Source organism: Anser anser (assembly GCF_964211835.1).
Source record: "Anser anser genome assembly, chromosome: 8".
NCBI classification, from domain to species: Eukaryota; Metazoa; Chordata; class Aves; order Anseriformes; family Anatidae; genus Anser; species Anser anser.
Window position 1 is genome coordinate 31,531,181 of NC_139728.1, and position 18,153 is coordinate 31,549,333.

General features: G+C 43.0%; 1 protein-coding gene and 1 long non-coding RNA gene across 2 annotated transcripts; one reads left to right on the forward strand and one right to left on the reverse strand.

Moving 5' to 3' along the window:
• The first annotated feature begins 41 nt into the window (after positions 1-41).
• On the forward strand, positions 42-6,134 carry LOC310903271. Its single transcript, XR_014587408.1, has 3 exons — positions 42-498; positions 1,098-1,203; positions 5,938-6,134. It is a non-coding gene; the product is annotated as an uncharacterized lncRNA (long non-coding RNA).
• Positions 4,164-16,022, reverse strand: ZRANB2 (zinc finger RANBP2-type containing 2). Its single transcript, XM_083846126.1, has 10 exons — positions 15,778-16,022; positions 15,624-15,676; positions 15,340-15,448; positions 13,752-13,834; positions 12,246-12,322; positions 11,531-11,668; positions 10,934-11,106; positions 8,470-8,556; positions 6,522-6,686; positions 4,164-5,987 (listed from the first exon to the last, which is right to left on the reverse strand). Exons 1-10 carry the CDS (start codon positions 15,831-15,833, stop codon positions 5,924-5,926), a joined length of 1,005 nt encoding a protein of 334 aa, XP_083702252.1. The 5' UTR covers positions 15,834-16,022; the 3' UTR covers positions 4,164-5,923.
• Between the last annotated feature and the right edge of the window lie 2,131 nt (positions 16,023-18,153).

An 18,153-nucleotide genomic window follows, 5' to 3' on the forward strand; every position in this document is an offset into this window, starting at 1 on the left:
CTCGGGGGGCGCCGCCTCGTGCCCGAGCGGGGCCGCGGGACGGGCCGGCCCCGAGCCCCCTGCGGCGTGCGGGGCCGCCCCTGCCCGCGGCCGCAGCTCCCCCGCGCGGAGCCCTCGCTCGGACCGCGCCGGTCCCCGGGGCCCCGAGGCCCGCAGCCCGAGCAGCCGCCGCCCCGCCCTGCCCGCCGGGCTCGGTGCCGCACGCGTGTGGCGGCGGGCATCGGCCGTCGTCTTCTCCTTCCGTGCCGCTGAACTTGCAGGAGCCGAGGACGGCTCGGGCTCGCCTGGGACTCGCAGCCGGACGTTTTCCTTCCCCAGCGTGGCCTCCGTGCGCTGCTCTCGGCGGTTCCCACTTCGGGTTCTCGTTGTTTCTTTCGCAGATGAAGTCGGCGCTCCCAGCAGGATCCCTTGAAGCGTTCTGGGGCGCGGCCGATAGCCGCTTGCCCCCCTGCGATGACAAACGCCTGATCCAGATTTAGGGAGTCGCCTGTGGCGAGGGTGAGTGGCTTTCCCAACGCGCGGGTCAGCAGCGTGGCAGCTGCCGTACGCGGAGGCACTGACCGGTGTCATCGGGTTCCAACCCGGCTCAGCTCAAACAGCTCTTTGGTGACCCGAAACTGAATTATTTCCCTTTCTCCCTGGCCAAGGCTGGAGCTGGAATGATCTGGGCTCTTGCCTGTATCTGGCATTGGTCGCTGCTGCTGCCAGCAGCGCCCTGTCCTTGTCTCAAAAGCTGTTTTGTTGGGTCTCCGGTGTTATAGCCATACTAAATTCCCATACTAAATTCCTATAATCTTTCTTGCTCTTTTTCCCACCATTTCTAAATTATTCCATACAGTCACTACTTTCAACCTACACTAGGAGTGTTATTGTGGTAGTACTGCTTCCAAATTAAGACTATAAATGACTATATGCTGTGAACGTCAGTACCACAGTGTCCTGCAGTTGCTCCTTTTGGTGCACTACATGCTTAGAGATGCACCAGCAAATCTCTTAAACAGCGATGAAATCCAAACATAAAATCCAAGAGAACTCTTCTGCCTCTTGTACACCCAGACAGGTCGTCTTCAGTTTGATTTGTCTTTTTTTCTCTTTAGCTGGACAAGATCCTGAGCTAACACAGCAGCTGAAGTGGATGAGAACATCGATAGCTCAGCACATGCTCTCACAGCTTTCTGAAGACGCCAAGGCTTTTTGAAGCTGGTAGGATGTCTAAAGATATTGTTACACCTTGTTAGAACTGACGCCGATGTTATATAGCCTCGTTTCATGTTACAATATTTTCTTTGCTCATGAGCAGGAATCTGTCTCGTTCTCTATAGTCAGCTACAGGTAACTAACTCATTTAACTCATCGTTCCTGTCAAAGCAGAGTTAACAGTTTAAAGCGGTTTTAAGAGTTTTATGGATTACAAGTGCTATTAACAAAGCTCAGCCTAAAATAGTGCCCTACTCAGTCAGGTTTTACTTTGTATGATCAAGTGTGCATGACGAAGGCCAAATCACGAACCGGGAAGAGTCAGATAAGAACCTTACTAGAAATGATGGGTTTCTTTATCAATTATTGAGCTGTGGTTTCTTCGTTAATTCAATGCTTTCTAGGACATGCAGAACAATCTGTCCTTAAATGAAGGAAACCAGACTATAATATCACAGCTGTATGATAGAAGAATGTCATTTGCAAAATAATCCAGAGCTGGGAACAATACCGACAATAAAATGGGAGGTAAACAGCCTGAAGTAGAAAGTCTGCAGAAGCATGAGGGAAAATCTATTCTCCCCACCCCCTTTTTCATTTGGACATTGAGTTTTTGGTGCTTCTGTGAGTTCAGCATGTATTTTCTGTCCCCCCCCCCCCCAGCCCTTTGGAAAATTGTTATGCCATCATTTGATACTGTGCTTTATATTCATGTCCCTCAGTTTTACAGTGGAAATGTTCCCTGCTAGCTTAGTTGTGTGTTATTTCTGGATGGGGTCCATAACCATGAAAAAGCACCAGAGTATCATTTCTATTTTTCCAAACTAAGTATGAAGCACTCCACAGATTTATTTTTTTTCCCCAAACATGTAAGCAACCTTTTTCCAATAAAAATACAACTCATTTTAATAATGGTAGAACAGGTAAAGCTAGTAAGTTGCACAAGACTTGCTCAAATCCGTCATCATGCTTGAAACTCATCACTCTTTCCTGTTGCTCCCTTGTCCAAATTTTGGAAAAGTTTGTACAATTATCTGCACTCTTGCACTTAAAGCCAAAACAGACACCCTATTAGCTCATGTTACTTGTGACTAAAGAACAAAAAATCCTTTATGTTAAAGGATCCCATCCAGGAAATTCTATAACCAGTGATAATTTTTTCATTAATGCTCCAAGAACAAATAATGAAATTTATTTCAAAAACGAAAAACAAAAACCAACAAACCACTGACTTCCTTCCCCATAAGCATGTGAAAGCTATAGCAGAGAAATTCAAGCAGAGATAATGTCCCTAACACAGAAACTCCTCAAACAGGAATAAATGGCAGGGACAGGTTGACCCTGAGGCATTGCCATTAACACAGAGACGCCCCCGTGTGTAAGAGGACTCTGAGCTTTAAATGTTTTGGAGGGAGGTCTGGTCTTTGTAGTAGCCGATCTGTAAATGATGTACCTGCTGATGTCTAGACACACCACCAAGCAGCATCAAGGATAGGCACCGAAGTTTCTGGATCAATATAATAGCGCTTATTGTTCAAACACCTAAGTTTGCAAGGTAAGGAAGTGACCGAAGATGAAGCATCACGCAGCTTCCACGCCACGTGCTCCCGCTCAGTCTCCCTGAGTTAGCAGCAGATGCTGGGCTGGCTGTGCACGATCTTCGTGTTACAGACTGGATCATTCAGCAGCCTTCTGAAAACCTCAGTTTTGAAAGGGTGGCAGTGAGGCTTAATGCAGAGAGGGTGATGCACGTAACACCAGTCAAAAATCCATGGCATAATTAAAACATCCGTCTGGTTCAGTCTTTTGCCATTTAAAGTTTATCTTTTCAGACTGTGTAAGAACATTCACATTAGGATCTTAGTGACTCATTTGGTATTTGACTAGAAAAGGACTTGATCGTTGTCCTTCCTAAAGGAAGATATTGTGAAATAGGGAACCACAGAACAACTGCTTCATCTCAGGTAGTTCATCATAATTACTTGTACTGGACATGAGCGTACAGGAGTTAGTTACCTGGTGCAGAAATTAAGCAATCTTGCTCTAAGATACACCAACTTGTACATTGTAATGCATTATTAACGGACTACCTGAATTTAGACTATTAAAAGAACAAAGATTTTAAAGTAGTGGATTGTACAGTATTGCCAAACTGAATAAAATTAGTTTTTTTTTTTTTAATGACTTACTTTCTAGCTTTCAATTACTACAGAAGAATGCTTACACGAAAAACAACATTACAATTCATGATAGCATTTAATTCTTAGAAAAACACATTAGAACTAAACCTAATCAAAACTTGGCCTCCCTGCCCATTACAAACGTCACTAGTCTTTGATGAAGCTTCACAGAAATACCTGCTTATTTCCATTGGCATCGATTTATCTGGTCCTAAGGGCTAAATGCTGGGCAAGGGGAGCTTACAAAAAAATTTACTGCTAGGCCACCAAGGGTAGTTCCCAACCTTCAAAAAATCCCAACAAAAACAACCAAGGAAAACAAAGCCAACAACCAAAAAGCAAACACCACACTTTTTTTTTTTTTTTTACAGCCTGAGCCTAACCTAGCTTTGTGTTTCATCAGAGGTGGGCCATGCTCAGTCATTTATTTGTCAATTTGGCAACTAAGAGATGTTTTGTATCATTTGTAACAGGCAGGAAGGACTTCCACAGTTGCTGTGCCTTTGTATTTTAAACTGGAGTAATCAAAATAATTCAAACATCGTTTCCTCTAAAAATTTTCTGAAGCTATGGAATACATACCAAGTATCTTGAAATTTCAGAAAAATATTTTAAACGTGTTGCTTAATTCCAAAATTATTTGTATATATTATATTCCAAAGTTTATGATGCATGTGGCAAGTGGACACGTTGTCCTTCCTGCACTGCAGTAGCGGAAAAAAACACTAGTGTAAGTTAGAAAGGAAGGTTTGCTTGTGTGTCTAAGAAAAAGCACTCACTACACAGTTGACTCACAGGTTTTATTTACACTCGTCTACAGTATCGTTTTGCTTTACATTTCATCTAAGCCAAATGAAACCATAATTTTCCTTTGTCTGTAGGCTATCGCTTGCTAAATTTAAAAATTTTCATCTGTTAAGTACAGCAACAATTTTAATACAAAGCACAAGAAAAAAACTAAGGGGTAACAACATAGCATCTATTAGATCTGATTTTTACACTTTAGTAGTTGGACTTTAAAGTCGTCAGAGGCACAGTTACAAGACTAACCTGCTCTTGTGCAATCTACACACATTTAGCATGGAAGTTAGTTATAAAGAAAGCATTAAAGAAGAAATTGCAGGGCTTTTTTTTCTGCAAAAAGATTATCAAAATATTTCTACACCAAAAAACATGTTGCTTATATAACAGTCCAAAAGAAGTGTCTTTAAAAGAAAAAGCAGAATGCAGTTTTTAGTTTTGCTCCGTTTGTTTTGGTGCAGTTCTTCTAAAAAAATCAGCTGTCAACTATGGGTTTTAAGTTTTACAATTGAAATACTTGTAGATATATTGCTGTTTGCTTGCTTAAAAAGAATAATTTTCCTTAGCATACTTACCTTGCGATGGCACTGAAGATACTTAAACCTTTCTTAATCAAACGGAGCTCAAGAGAGACCAAGTTTTAATGTGATATTACTAGTAGAATAAATTCCATAAAGCATTTTAAGCCATAAATTAAACATTTAAGGGAAAAAGAGTGATTGATGAAGAACACATTTAAGATGTCAGAACTTTCTACAGTTTATTAATTTTCATTTTTAAATATAAATAAAATTCAGATACCTTGAAAATTTGTCTGCCGAAAATGAATTTTACAGATGGCCTGCAGAAACTTCACTTGATTCCAAGAAGCTAGTTCCATGTTCCTCCTCAAGAGTAGCTCCTAAACGATCCTTTTGTAAGAAAGGATCGCAAAGTCCAGGATCCATGCATGTGAAAATACTGCAGCCAGTACCAACTGCAGAAAGTGCACTTTGCTGACTGCAGCGAACAGTTTCTACAGAGACAGGCACTGGCAGCTAAGAGACTTGAGCAGAGGAGAGGATAGTGCCCCACGCCTCAAACATCCTCGCCTTGAAGGAATGAAGTCCATTTCACTCAACAGAACTGTACGATGGGCTGCGTACTTAATAGCTGTTCTGCACTGAGCAGAAGAGAAAGAGGGGGGCATTGATCTAAACTTTTACTTAAACACGGAAAAACAAAAAATACTTCGACCTAAAGAACTCACTACTTTGATCCAACAGGCAACAACAGCCCTACTGCTACACTAATCTTTTGTGGTCCCGTAAGAGCTACATCAAACAAGGAGCTGGATGCAGAAAGTTCATGGGTTCCTCCGATATCCTCAGATACTTTTTTTAATTGCCACATGAAGAGCAGAGTTGCATTTGAACATATCCAACCCACAATTGCTCATACGTAAGAGCGCCAGAAATCAAGTAACTGAATCTTTCAAAATAATGATAAAAAAACCTTACTCCAAAAAACAAAACAACAAACAAAACCCAAAAAACTTTACACCTCCTCTAGGGAGTTTATGGCTTAAAATGCTATCTCACTTTTTGTTTCATGAATGAACAAAGCTGCAGTTTTCCAGAAAGCAAGGACAGACATGCACCTCTACTAGCAGATTTAGCACTTCTGACCAAGTAAGACACCAACTTCTTAAAAATGTCTCATGCACTGACTGGATTTTTTTTTTTTTTAATGTGACCTTTAATACATTATTTCTTTTTAGAACTTGTACGGGAACCAGAATGGGAAGATCCAGATGATGATCTGCAGCGTCTGTAAGATATAAATGGAGAAAGCATGCAAAGAAATAAGTTGAAATCAATTTTAACATCCACTTTGAGTAGTCTGTATCCTATAATAGCTGGAAGCCAAGTATATTTGATAGGGGCCTTATCAGAATATAAAGATAACTTTACACCACTTTAAGCTTATGAATATGAATTTAATACTAAAAATGTACAGTAAGTTTAATATTGAAAGTAGAAAACAACTTCTAAATGCAATATTTACTTAGGAAAATAAATCAATAACGTACACATTAACACTTTCACACACTGAAAGAATGGTGACCCAAGTCTTTCTGTGGAACACATTCCTAACAGGAGGAAGTTTCATTGGAGAGGGAGGGGGAAAAAAGCGCAATTACAGGTTTTAATATGAAATAATAGAATAGGGAAAGTGAGAAAACTACTTTTAATATCAAAGTAACTGCTCAGATTCAGTTGTTTCCCAGTGAAACTCAGTTCTTCAGAAAAAAAAAAATCACACATTTAAATACACCCATTCTTATTCTACATAAACCCAAACCTTTCGGGTGACCGTGATCTCGATCGTCTTTTTTTGCGATCACCAGATGAAGAAGATCTAGAACGACTTCGCTTCTTGCTTCTCTCAGGGGATGACGACGAACGAGAGCTTGAGTAAGATCTTTTTCTTGGGGTTGAAGACCCCCTGTAGGACCTGGAGCTGGATCTTTATTGATTAAGAAATAAATCAGATTTAATTCTGGTATAATATAGAAAGAACAAAGAAAGAACAAAAAGAGACAGTTCTCATGAAGACTCACTACTATATTTACATCGGTGTTTTATCAAAAAAACTTTTAAAAAGTTTGTGGATACTTTAATACTTACTCCTTAGTTAATTGCCAATAAAAACTTCTACTGCCGTAGTAGCTCTCTTAATAAATTTTGCTAAATATAGTGTTTCTTGATACGCAGACCACCAATGGTTGGGAAACCTCTTTCCAGCATTCATCAGTACTATGCAATGGGACAAACAAGCAATGGGAGACTGGGACAGGAGACAGCCTATATAAGGACCTTCCTCAGTACTTACATTCACAAAAACAAAATGGTGTGAAAATCATGTACCGATTTAACCATGTTTTGCTTCATATTAAAGGATATTTCACAATGGAACTTTAATTGTAAAGTAGCCTTCATCTTACTAGAGCAGGGAAAACCCCTCAGAAGGAATATTTACAAAACTCAGAATAAACCTGGGTAAATAATAAGACTTTCCAAAACAAAATATTAAAAAATAACCTTAGCATACAATCATTTGGGCATTTAAAAAAGATGAACCAGCTTCACTTACAAGCACTTAAAAATCAAGTTTGTTATCTAAAAATAAGAAAAAAAATCACACTTCTGGAAAATGTAACAGAGCTAGAAAGTCCTAAACCATAATTCTGAAATTATGTAAGTTATATAAAAGTACCTAACAAGACTTTCTTCAGTAGGCTGGACAGAATTTTTTTACAAAAAAAAGAATAAAAACAAAAAATGAATTAAAAAAACAGAGTGCATGTTGTTGGTAAAATATTTCCAGGGTTCTCATTGTAAATAACGACGCAGTCCTATTTCAAGCAAGCTAATGCACTGAGGACACTCGGTGGATGCTGCGTGGTACAAGCAACAACCCAGCTCAGCTGACGAGCCTTCAGCATCTACTGGGGCACGGGCACTCCTACGTTCCTAAAAGCACCGACTCCATCTGACACTGAACCTCATGTGAACAGCCAGGGAATGTTTCTGCCACCAAAGAGCAGCGGCACCATTTGTGATCAGTCTTCTCAACTCCCACTTCTTTTCCTTATTTTACAGTTTTAAGATTCTTACATGCATGGAGATGGGAGCAATCTTCGTTTCACTGCAAAAGGACAGTCCTAGCAACGGGATGACTGCAAGGACACCTCAAGGAACGTGTAAGGCTTCTGTTACTTACTCTCTCCCGCGCAGTGCAGTATCTGCTCTACAGGAAATGTCAGCTAGCTCAAGCTCCTGTCAGCTTCACGTGATTTACTGTCCAACATTTTTATACATTCCCCCCACATTTATAAAGATAACGGCTGCACTATCTAGTGGAAATTAAGTAAGTTATCGCTACACACAAAAATAGAAGCATAGCGTATTTTCTGATGTTCTTCCACATCAAGTAGCCCAAGTGGAAACAGCAAAAATTACTGAAGCAAGTAAACATGCATTCAGATTCTTCTTCCTTCAAAGTGAAGATCTGTGGCGTCCACTCGTCTAGCTTAGATCAGACTTAAACTCTTCAAACAAAACCTCGCATTCTCATGAAACACATCTGTAGTGGTAACAATCTTGTGACGAGACCCCAGGAATTCTGATTTCCAAGATAAAAATGAGTTAATGTTTTTTGACCAGCATAATTTTACGATGAAATAAACAAGTGGTTGGTTCTTCTGCCCTTTTTTCTCTCTGCAAGGAGAGAGTGCTACCTCATTCACCTTGATTTCGACCCACGAGATCTAGAGTGTTCTCTGGAACTGGAACGAGATCTTGATCTGGAACTGGAAGAACTTCTTGAATGGGACCTGAAACAACACAGAAGACTTTTTCCAGTATCTGACTTTTATTTAGCAGAGTAACTGCTAGTGATAGCAGCAGAGACAACTACGCATCAAAGACAACAAGGGCTAGATTCACTACAAGAGCGACAACTTCGCCCTACCTCCTGACATGTTATATTTTGTAACAGTAACTTTAACATAGTAAGATGGTGCATTTAAAAATTTAGAGAAGTCAGCTTTTTATTAAGTTTCCTAAAACAAAGCACAAACATTAAACAGGGTTGCAGCTGTTTTGGAAAACGAATCAAACAACTGCACAACCATTAATTATTTCATGAAATCAACGCCTGAACTTGTAGTTTGTGCTTTAATTGGAAACCACCATTTTCCTTGAAAAGCAGATTAGATTAAGAGTATTGGAACTCAAGTTTTCTCCAAGACAGTTCTCACAAGCATTCTGTAAACAATTCTCAGTTTTTGCCGAGATTTTGTCCTGCATTAAAAATCAAACAGTAGTTAACTCTTGGCTAAAATACAGACAGGTCTAACACTACTCGTAACTACTTAGATGTCTTCAAATTTGTCATGTTGATGGAGTTTCTTTAAAGCACAAACCACAATGAATATGTAAAAACGGCAGAAGACTTGTTGTAACAGTAACAGCTGTAAAAAGAAGCACATTCTAATAATCTTTTCAGGCAAAATACATGTGCTGTCAATCTCCCAGTTTATATTGTTACCACGTCTTTTTCATTTCACTTTGCCAAACAAACGCAGTATGAATGCTTGCTTTCTAACTAGAAAAAATACTTAAAGTTGGAAAAAAAAAGAAAACCAAACCCACAGAAAAGTCTCCATAAATAGCAACTGATTCTGCCAGTGAATTATCTGTAACTAGAAGCACAGCAGAAAGTTGAAAGTTCCCTAGCAAATTTCAGTCAACTGAAACTACTTTTTAGTTGGGTGTTAACATTTTGGAGTTATGAACGAGGTTATGGCCATATGAAACTAACTCTTCTGCCTTCTTTGACTCTCCCACCCCTAAACCTAAGAACTGCACTCTCTGCAGCCAGTAGGGGCTGCATTTATGTCCTCATGTGGGACAATACTTCCCGAAAAGTGACAGATCGTCCTACACATCTCACTTTATCCACAAAAATAGCTAACAGCCAGTCAGCTCAGTGTTATTCAAAATGCTCCTCCACAGAACCATATGGCAACTACTAGTCTCAAGGAGGCATTTGAGTGAGTAGGGAGGGTGAAAACAGGTATTTTTAAGAACATATCTCACAGAGGAGTTAGCATGAAAAAAGCATGATAACAATGTGAAGAAAGACAGAAGGGAGAGAGTAGCTGACACCTGGTTAGTATGAAGGTCTGAAGAATTTGGGCAGCAATCAGAGCAGTCAGAACTGAGAGGTGCAGTTACAAAGCTACAAAGATTAGAAGAAACCTGAACTTTACGTACATGATGTTTATGATGAGCTAGCACCAATTTGGTCTTAAACCTATCAGCATCATCACTGTATTAGTTGTAGGGCAGCTGAAAAGCTGTAACAGGCTTCACGTGATGTGATTCCAAAAAAAATATTGAACTGCTCATATGTTACTAAATTTAAATAAAGTGAACTCTTGAATCTACCTAGCAGACTTTTTTGGGACCCCATGACCAAAATCATAGAATCACAGAATGGTTTGGGTTGGAAGCAACCTTTAAAGATCATCTGCCCAATCTTTCACTACATCAGGTTGCCCAAAGCCCCATCCAACCTGACTTTGAACGCTTCCAGGGATGGGGCACACACAACCTCTTTGGGCAACCTATTCTACTGTCTCACCGCCCACATCAGGATTTTTTTTTTTTTAATAAGACTTTAGAGTTACTCTGACAGCACTGCCACTGTATTGAAAGCTTTACTGCTTCCCATCAAATTAAGTTCAAGTTTCTTGTTTTGATTTCCCGGATAACTTCCATTCTGTCCTTTCACTGAGTCTGTCTGGACTGCATCGCTGCCCTCTTCTGCTACTTCCTTCTTTAACAATCCCACCCATCTGATTCACTGTTCAACACCTCCACTCAGTATTACTGAAAACAAGCACAACCATTGAACCACTTATGGTCAACAACCCTAAAAATAAGACTGAAAATAAGTTTAGAAAAAACATTTGAAGAATTCAATTGAAATACCAGCTTAATTCACTAAAAGCAGCATGACATAAAAAGCCTTCTTCCTGAGGATCAACAGAAGGCCAGAACAGAACATCGTCTACCTCTGTAAGTTGTGTACATAAAATTGTTAACATTATTAAACTAAAACTGTAACGCAATCAAAAAAAAGTAAATAGAGAAGTTAGATACTGACATTTTGCCTGGCGTTACCCTTGACCTGTACCCGTTTACCTGGACCTAGACCTTGAGCTTGAATGAGAGGATGAGCGCGATGAAGATCGTGAGTGGGAGGATCGGGACTTAGAACGACTGCGCCTATTGGATTTCTTTTTCTTATTAGTGTCCTCTTCTTCGCTGGCATCAAGATTATATTTTGAGAGGTCAGCATCATCTTCATCCTCATCCTGAAAAATTCAGACATTCAAGAAATACCTAAGAAATACTTTTATTGGGTTTGTCATTTTTTTCTTAACATAACCTGTATGTTTTATCTGGTGTTTAGTTCAACCTTTGAAAATATTGTTCTTAGGGCATTAAATGAGGCCTCAAGTGCGCTTAATGAGATCTAAAAAGTTATACAGTAGAGGGACTGAAAATTTATGTTTCAAAACAGAATAATAAAAAGACTGCAAACAAACATTTGAAGTCTTCACTATCCCATTTTATATTATTTAATGAAGTTTCATTTTATGAAGTAATTTTAAAAGGCTGTAAGTAAACTTCAGGAACATTCCCCTTACGCCAAACTTTACCTACTACTAAACAACACTACAGTAGTCATTAAAAATTTGCTAGCAACAAAGTAAAGCAAACAAAAAATGACACTACCTCATCCAATTTATATTTGGAAAGATCTTCATCCTCATCCTCCTCATCTTCCCCTTCCGATTCCTTATCTTCTACTTCCTTCAGGATAGATGCAGGACCAACTGGCTTTCCTCTGTACTTTTTCTTCTTGCGACCAAACTAAGAAATTTCATTCCATTAGAATATCACTTATGAAAAATCATTTCCAACTCTATTTTTTGATAAGACTTCTTCTATGAGAAAATAAATGTACATCAATTTTAAATGAGATATTATTCAAAGGAAAGGAGAAGCAGGAGGAAATATCAATTAGCAACAAGAAGATTTTTAGAGACGTTTGTCAGATACGATTAGTACCTCCAGACAAGATTAATGGAAATCCAGTTTTAACAAAGAGTTATTGTTACATTTGTGTTTATACCTTTATAAGAACAATATTGAATGTATCCGAAAACAGCATCCATTACCCTGAAACCAACTCCTTAAGCACATTAACGAACACAGCTTGTAGCAGTTTAACTTGAACCGATTCTCATTTTGTAGCCCCCAGAAGACAACACAGATGCACTCGCTTTCAGTTCACAACTTTCACACTTGAGCGTTTGGCAGAGATGCACCACGAGGTATTCCTGACTAGCATTTTCCCCCATCAGGAACACAAACGTACACACATACATCCTCAACACAAGCCACGCGATACGTGTCTCTCCACAGCAATGCATGTGCCTCAGCTTACCTCGTCATACTCCCCATCTGATTCTTCACGTTCTATGTATTCAACGTTCTCTCGTTCATTAAATCCTCCTCCGTATCCTTTAAAAAGTGGTAAAATAAGACAAGCTCTTGTGCTGCGCCAAATTCAGCTACATTAAGCACAAACTTTAGAATAAGTGGCTTCAGTGGCTTTATAAATATATGCCACAAGAATGCAGTGTGGTCTCCAGAAGAACATGAGTTGTTCCCACACACCTATTAAAAATACTTTCTGAGAAACCTAATTGAGAAAACAGATTAAATCACATAAACAGAGATGTAACAGCATTGAAAAGAATGAAAACAAGTCAGGATTATAGCCCTGCTGAGCAACCAACTCCACAGAAGAGCTGTGGCAGGGCTGCAGCACCTGACAGCTGCTTGGTGTGGGGAAGCACCACAACACCTCCAGGGGCCTGACCGAAGGCCGCTGCCCTCGAAGCCCAACGCCCCCTGTGACGGCAGCAAGCCGCAGGCCCAGGAAAGCGGCCAGCTGCAGAGGTGAGGGCAACGCTCGCTAGCTGCTCTCCCACTGCTGGTGCTGCCAAAGCCCCTTTCCCACAGGCAGCTCCCTCGTGGCTTCTGGGCACCGCAGTCTGCTGCCTTACTGCAACTGTTCCGGGACACAACGCCGAACACAGACCCTCAGGGAGCAGTAAGAATAAGAACATCCTGTGGTTACTTTGAATTGCGCAACTGCCAAGGTTCCCTTAAGAAACTCGCTATTCCTTTTCATAATGCAAGTGGAAAACTCAAACTACTTGTTTCAATCTCAGCTAAGCCTGTGACTTGCTGCAGGTACCCACGACATGCTGTGTGTAATGTACACAACCACAAACTTACTCTGAAGGATACCATAACTTGAAAGAAATTCAGAAGTATTCTTTTTAAATAATAAGCTCTGTGCTCTTCTCCGTGCTTTTTTATTTTTATGCTTTAATGTTATAATCTATGCATTATACTCACTGCCTGATCCCATTTACAGTGGTAACGCTACGAACAGTTATGACCCCACCACAAGGATATCCTCTGTTCTAGTCACTGCTCGGCTTCATCATTAATGCAGAAGGAACTTAAAATGCATCAGTGTGACCAGACCTCCAACCTCATTAAAAAATACAGTCTGAGCTGTATGGCCTTGAAACACTGTTCCTGCGACTGCAGAGTCCTCTGTAGACAGGCACAGTATATACTAGACTTCTTCGAGGTTAGGAAAAGACTGCATTACTCCTTCCAAACTCTTCAGAATCAAATTCAAACATTGTGGTGGTTTAAAGCAAATGTCTGATGACCTTCCAAACATAACCATCACATACTCAATTTTCTACGCTACTAAAAGTGTAAGAACCTACAGATCTGTTTACATACAAAAGATTATTCAATTTTGCTAGTTCTACCATGAAAACAGTCCCTTTGATTAAATTATATTAATTTATAAAAAGGAATTTCTTACAGTAATTTGAGTATTTTAAAGCCACCTACAGCTTACCTGTCCGTTCCTCCAACTTAGCATACTTGGGAGTGTTACACATGTTACATTCTGATCTTCTGGCCCAGTTCACGTTACCACATCTTCAGAGGGGGAAAAAACCAAAGCATAAATAAGAAACATTTTATTTCAAATTATAAAGCTTAAGTGTTAAGGCAACGCTTGAAGAAATCATAAATAATCTGCCAAGTTTCAGCAGTGATTCGCAGTCACTAACGCAGCACAGGTAACTCTTGGGCCAACAGTCACCAAGACAGAACTACAGAACTGTGAGAGCTCGTGGGTATTTTGCCAGCATGAAGGTGACAGGACGGTGAGGACTGCACTTGACAAATCATGGGGAAAGAATTAAAACTAACGGGCAGATAAGGTAACAGAAGCAAGACTGTCCAAACTTTGTTAACACATAATTTAAGTTGTATTTTACCTGACGTAAAACCTGAAGAGATATTCCAGGGGAATAACACTTATAAGCAGGCCTCATCATCCACTGCACTTACACACCTCTGTCACTGCACTGCTATCTTACAGCGCACTTGAGAGCCACTCACACTCCAACCCCCCGTAAGCATATCACCGGGCCACCGCTCAATCCCAAAGAGCGGAGCAGGCGGTCCACGAGGCAGCCAGGCCTCCCCTAAAGCTGGCGGGGCAGCAGCCCTGGAACGTGCCATCGAGTGGACTCCCTCAGTGAGGCCTGCTGGCCTCACGCTGCAGAACCGCCAGGCTGAACAGAGCCGAGCGCTGACAGAATGGGTGACTGCTGGTTATCCCTGCGCACGGACTGCCCGTTGTCCCCGTTACCCTGCCTGCACACTCAGGACGCACTGTGCAGAGGTGCTAACTGCACGCTCGGTCACCCTAAGACCACCAAACGGATGTACATCTTCTATTTTCTTACGGTCTGAAACAGCCTGCTGCACCAACACGTGCAAGGGCTTTTGCTCATCACTAGCACTCTGCTTTACTGAGGTAAAATTGTGTTTGGGTTGCAGCAAACACAAGTTGGGAGAAAACCCAGCCAGGTTTCACTGGTTAAAAAGCTCAGAAAGCTCAGTCAACCAGCAAAACCCCAAATCCTTCAAAGCCCTCCAGGAAATCTGATGGCTCCTTTCAGACAAACAAAAAGACCCCCAAAACCCTGAAGTACTTTATGAAGGCAGGCCTTTGCTAATGCAGACCTTCACGTTCTCAAGTGATGGCTTCCGATATCAGCTATGAATTTAACTCTGTGCTAAGCATTACTCATAAAGTATTTAGTGACTATTGAAATAAACTACTAAAATACAGTGTAGGTGTTACTTCCATCATCTGTTTGTTCCAAACCTGGGACGTGTCCTGGCTTACCTGACAAAAATGTGAACTTTTTACCCTGATTTACCCTGATTTTTTAACCTTTTCCCAGTCCCGTTAATCGAATACCTGCTGCCCACCAAACACAAGTGAACGCTGTCCCCATGGCAAAGCCCTTCCCGGGGAAGGCCCGGAGGCTCCGGTCGCTCTGCTCCCACCCGTACCCTGACAGACCTCAATACACCGCAGTGCGCGGTCCCGGCGCCCCCCCCCGTGCCGTTATCAGGGCCCGTACGTTTTGCACTGCCAGTCGTTGGCGCTGAAGAGGCCGCGGCTCTTCTCCGCCAGCGTCTTCCCGATCTCCGTGCCCCCGGCCTTCATCATCTTGGCTTCGGTGGTTTTCTCTGCAACACACCAACACATACACACCCCCATCGCGGGCACGTCCCGGCGGCACCGGGCCGTGAGGGGCCGTGAGGGGCCGTGAGGGGCCGTGAGGGGCCGTGAGGGGCCGTGAGGGGCCGTGAGGGGCCGTGAGGGGCCGTGAGGGGCCGTGAGGGGCCGTGAGGGGCCGCTCACCTCTCCCGCAGCGGTTGCAGCTGGTTCTCCTCGCGAAGTTCACGTTCCCGCACCTGCGGAGGAGCACACGGTGACGCGGACCCCGCCTCGCCTCGCCTCGCCGCCCCCCCCCTTACCCCCCGGTCCCGTCCCGGTGCCGTCCCGCCCCGCTCACTTCTTGTCGGGGCAGATCCAGTCCCCGTCGCTCACGCGGAAATTCTTGGTCGACATCTTGGGGCCGCCGCCGAGCCGCGGAAGGACGGGGGGTGAAGGGCCGGGGCCCTGCTCCGCGCGGGCTGCCCCGCAGCGCCTGCACCCCGCTGCCGCAGCGAGCCGGGCGGCCGCCGGCCGGGATTTCGCTCAGGCACCGGCCCGGCCGCCTCAGCGCGGCCGCGGGGAGAGGGCGAGAGCGAGGCGCGCCCCCAGCGGGCCGGAGGGCCGCCGGCCGCCCGCCGCGCATGCGCACAGCGGGGCTGGCGGGGCTGTGGGGCTGCGCGGCCCTCAGCGCGGTGGTGGCGGCTGTGGTGCTGCGGGGCTCCCCGGGCCGAGCTCCCCGGTCCCTGTGTTTACGAAACGGAGTCAGACCCAAGCACTTAAATTCCATTTTTGTGTTGTGCATGGCCTAAGGAGCGGCACCGCGCTGACGGGCAGCGCAGCCGGCAGAGTTTAACACCTCAGTGATTTCTTTCTCAGAGTGACAACCCTGAATCATCAGCCCAAGCCCAAAAGAGTTACCGCAGTCCTAGCGCTGCGACGGACGGCAAAAAGTCGTCTCTGGCCGCTTTGCGAGCCCAGACCTTTAAAACGAAGTAAATACCAAAGTTGACGCAGGCCGGAGGACGCGGTGCTGCCCCCAGAGCCGGGAGGAGCCCGGCCGCCAGCGCAGGGTGCCCGCGGCACGGCAGGTGGCACTGCGGCCACGCGCGGTTCCCCGTCCCCTTAGGGAGGCGGAGGCCTGCTTTTACGGAATTCAGGGGTTTAAATATGAATACGTAGATAAATCTATCCCCCCAATAAATAAATAAACAAACAAACAAATCAATAAAAGCGTCACTGTCACCACGCAGGTGCTGAATGCAGGATTCTCTCTGACTTGCGCATGCTGTGGGACGTGAAGTGGCAAGGGGCATCCAGGCCACACGGGACATGTCTGCACCCAGACCGTGCGGCAGTGTCTGCACCCAGACCGTGCGGCAGTGTCTGCACCCAGACCGTGCGGCAGTGTCTGCACCCAGACCTCCTGCGAGCCGGACTCCTCCACTGCCTCCTGACACTGCCCCGCTGCTCAGGCGAGGCTCTGCTTACATCGGGGGGATAAGAGCAGTAACCGAAACCAGAAACTGGCCCCAGGAAGTCAGTTCATTCCCAGGTACCTTCGGGAAAGTGCCTTTCAGAAGTAACAGGAGCGTCAGTCACACGGCGTAATGTCAGGGAAACAAAAAGCATCCAGATCTACAGAATAAACTAATGCGTAATGGAAGGTTTTGTTCACCTGTAATATTCTTTTACCTTTTAAAAAACTTGCCCAAAACTAGTGTGTTAGAAAAAAATCAGTATCTGGTCACCTCAGTAAGAAGTTGGTTGAACTTTAACGTGCTTAGGAAAGACGCTGCTTGGAACTCGTGGCTTCCCGTTGAAGTCGCTGTTTGTGAGTCCGCCACAACACCCAGAATTTGGGTCTCTCTCAGGTTGGTGTCTGCAGAAGCACTGAAGGATGGGCAGAGCCTGCTCGGATTTCACTGCTTTCGGGTGGCTTCTGTGCAGATACAAGAGTTGACTTCAACAGAACAAAATTTAAAATGAGCATGGAGGATACCTCTCTGTCGTGAATGACAAAATGCTCGTGCTGTTCAGGTCATTAAAGAAGATCCCGTATCAGTAATTTCGAGGACAGGAATTTGTTCCTAATCTCCGAATTGCTCCTCAGGGAAATCAAGGCATATAAATCTTACTTTATATGTTAAGAAATGAATCAGAGTATGTACTTTCTGTTTGAAAAATAAGCATAGGCAAAAATGTAATTCACCTGATAATAATTTCAGGCTTAAATATTTTAAATCTTACCAAAAATAATGAGAAGAGTATTTCAGTGGTATTTGTCTTCCGCTGAAGGAGACTCCCCAGAGAAGTCTCTAGCCAGGTAGCTACAGCCCAAAGTTTGAAGCAATCAGCCAGATTGCGAAAACAGGACCTTTCCCTGTAAGTACAGAGGGAGTGTGTCTGTAACTTCTGGTTTTTTTCCAGTCCATTTACTTCAAAGCTTATATTAAAAGCTGAAAAGCCTACTGGGGACTGAAAAAAACATGGCTTATCATTTAATTTATGAATAAATTTATTTAATTTATGAACATCTTAATTAATTTATGGAGCAAGATCCAAATGGACAAGATCTTAAGTCCTGAAGGGCACTGTGACCAGGCACAATCAACTCAGCTCAGTGGCTATGTAGGGTACTCCCTTTATTTAATAAACCAATTAGCCTTGCTTAAAGATTTTTGATATACTGGGTTTTTTTCCCTGTGTTTCTTACACAAAGCTTCATTAAAACATC

What these genes read in the sequence shown, in the direction of transcription:
- ZRANB2 (XM_083846126.1), bottom strand. Translation starts at nt 15,833, where the DNA reads ATGTCGACCAAGAATTTCCGCGTGAGCGACGGGGACTGGATCTGCCCC. An exon ending in TGGATCTGCCCCGACAAGAA is followed by an intron (nt 15,677 to 15,777) that starts GTGAGCGGGGCG and finishes GCTCCTCCGCAG; the next exon opens with GTGCGGGAACGTGAACTTCG. An exon ending in CCAAATATAAATTGGATGAG is followed by an intron (nt 11,107 to 11,530) that starts GTAGTGTCATTT and finishes TGAATTTTTCAG; the next exon opens with GATGAGGATGAAGATGATGC.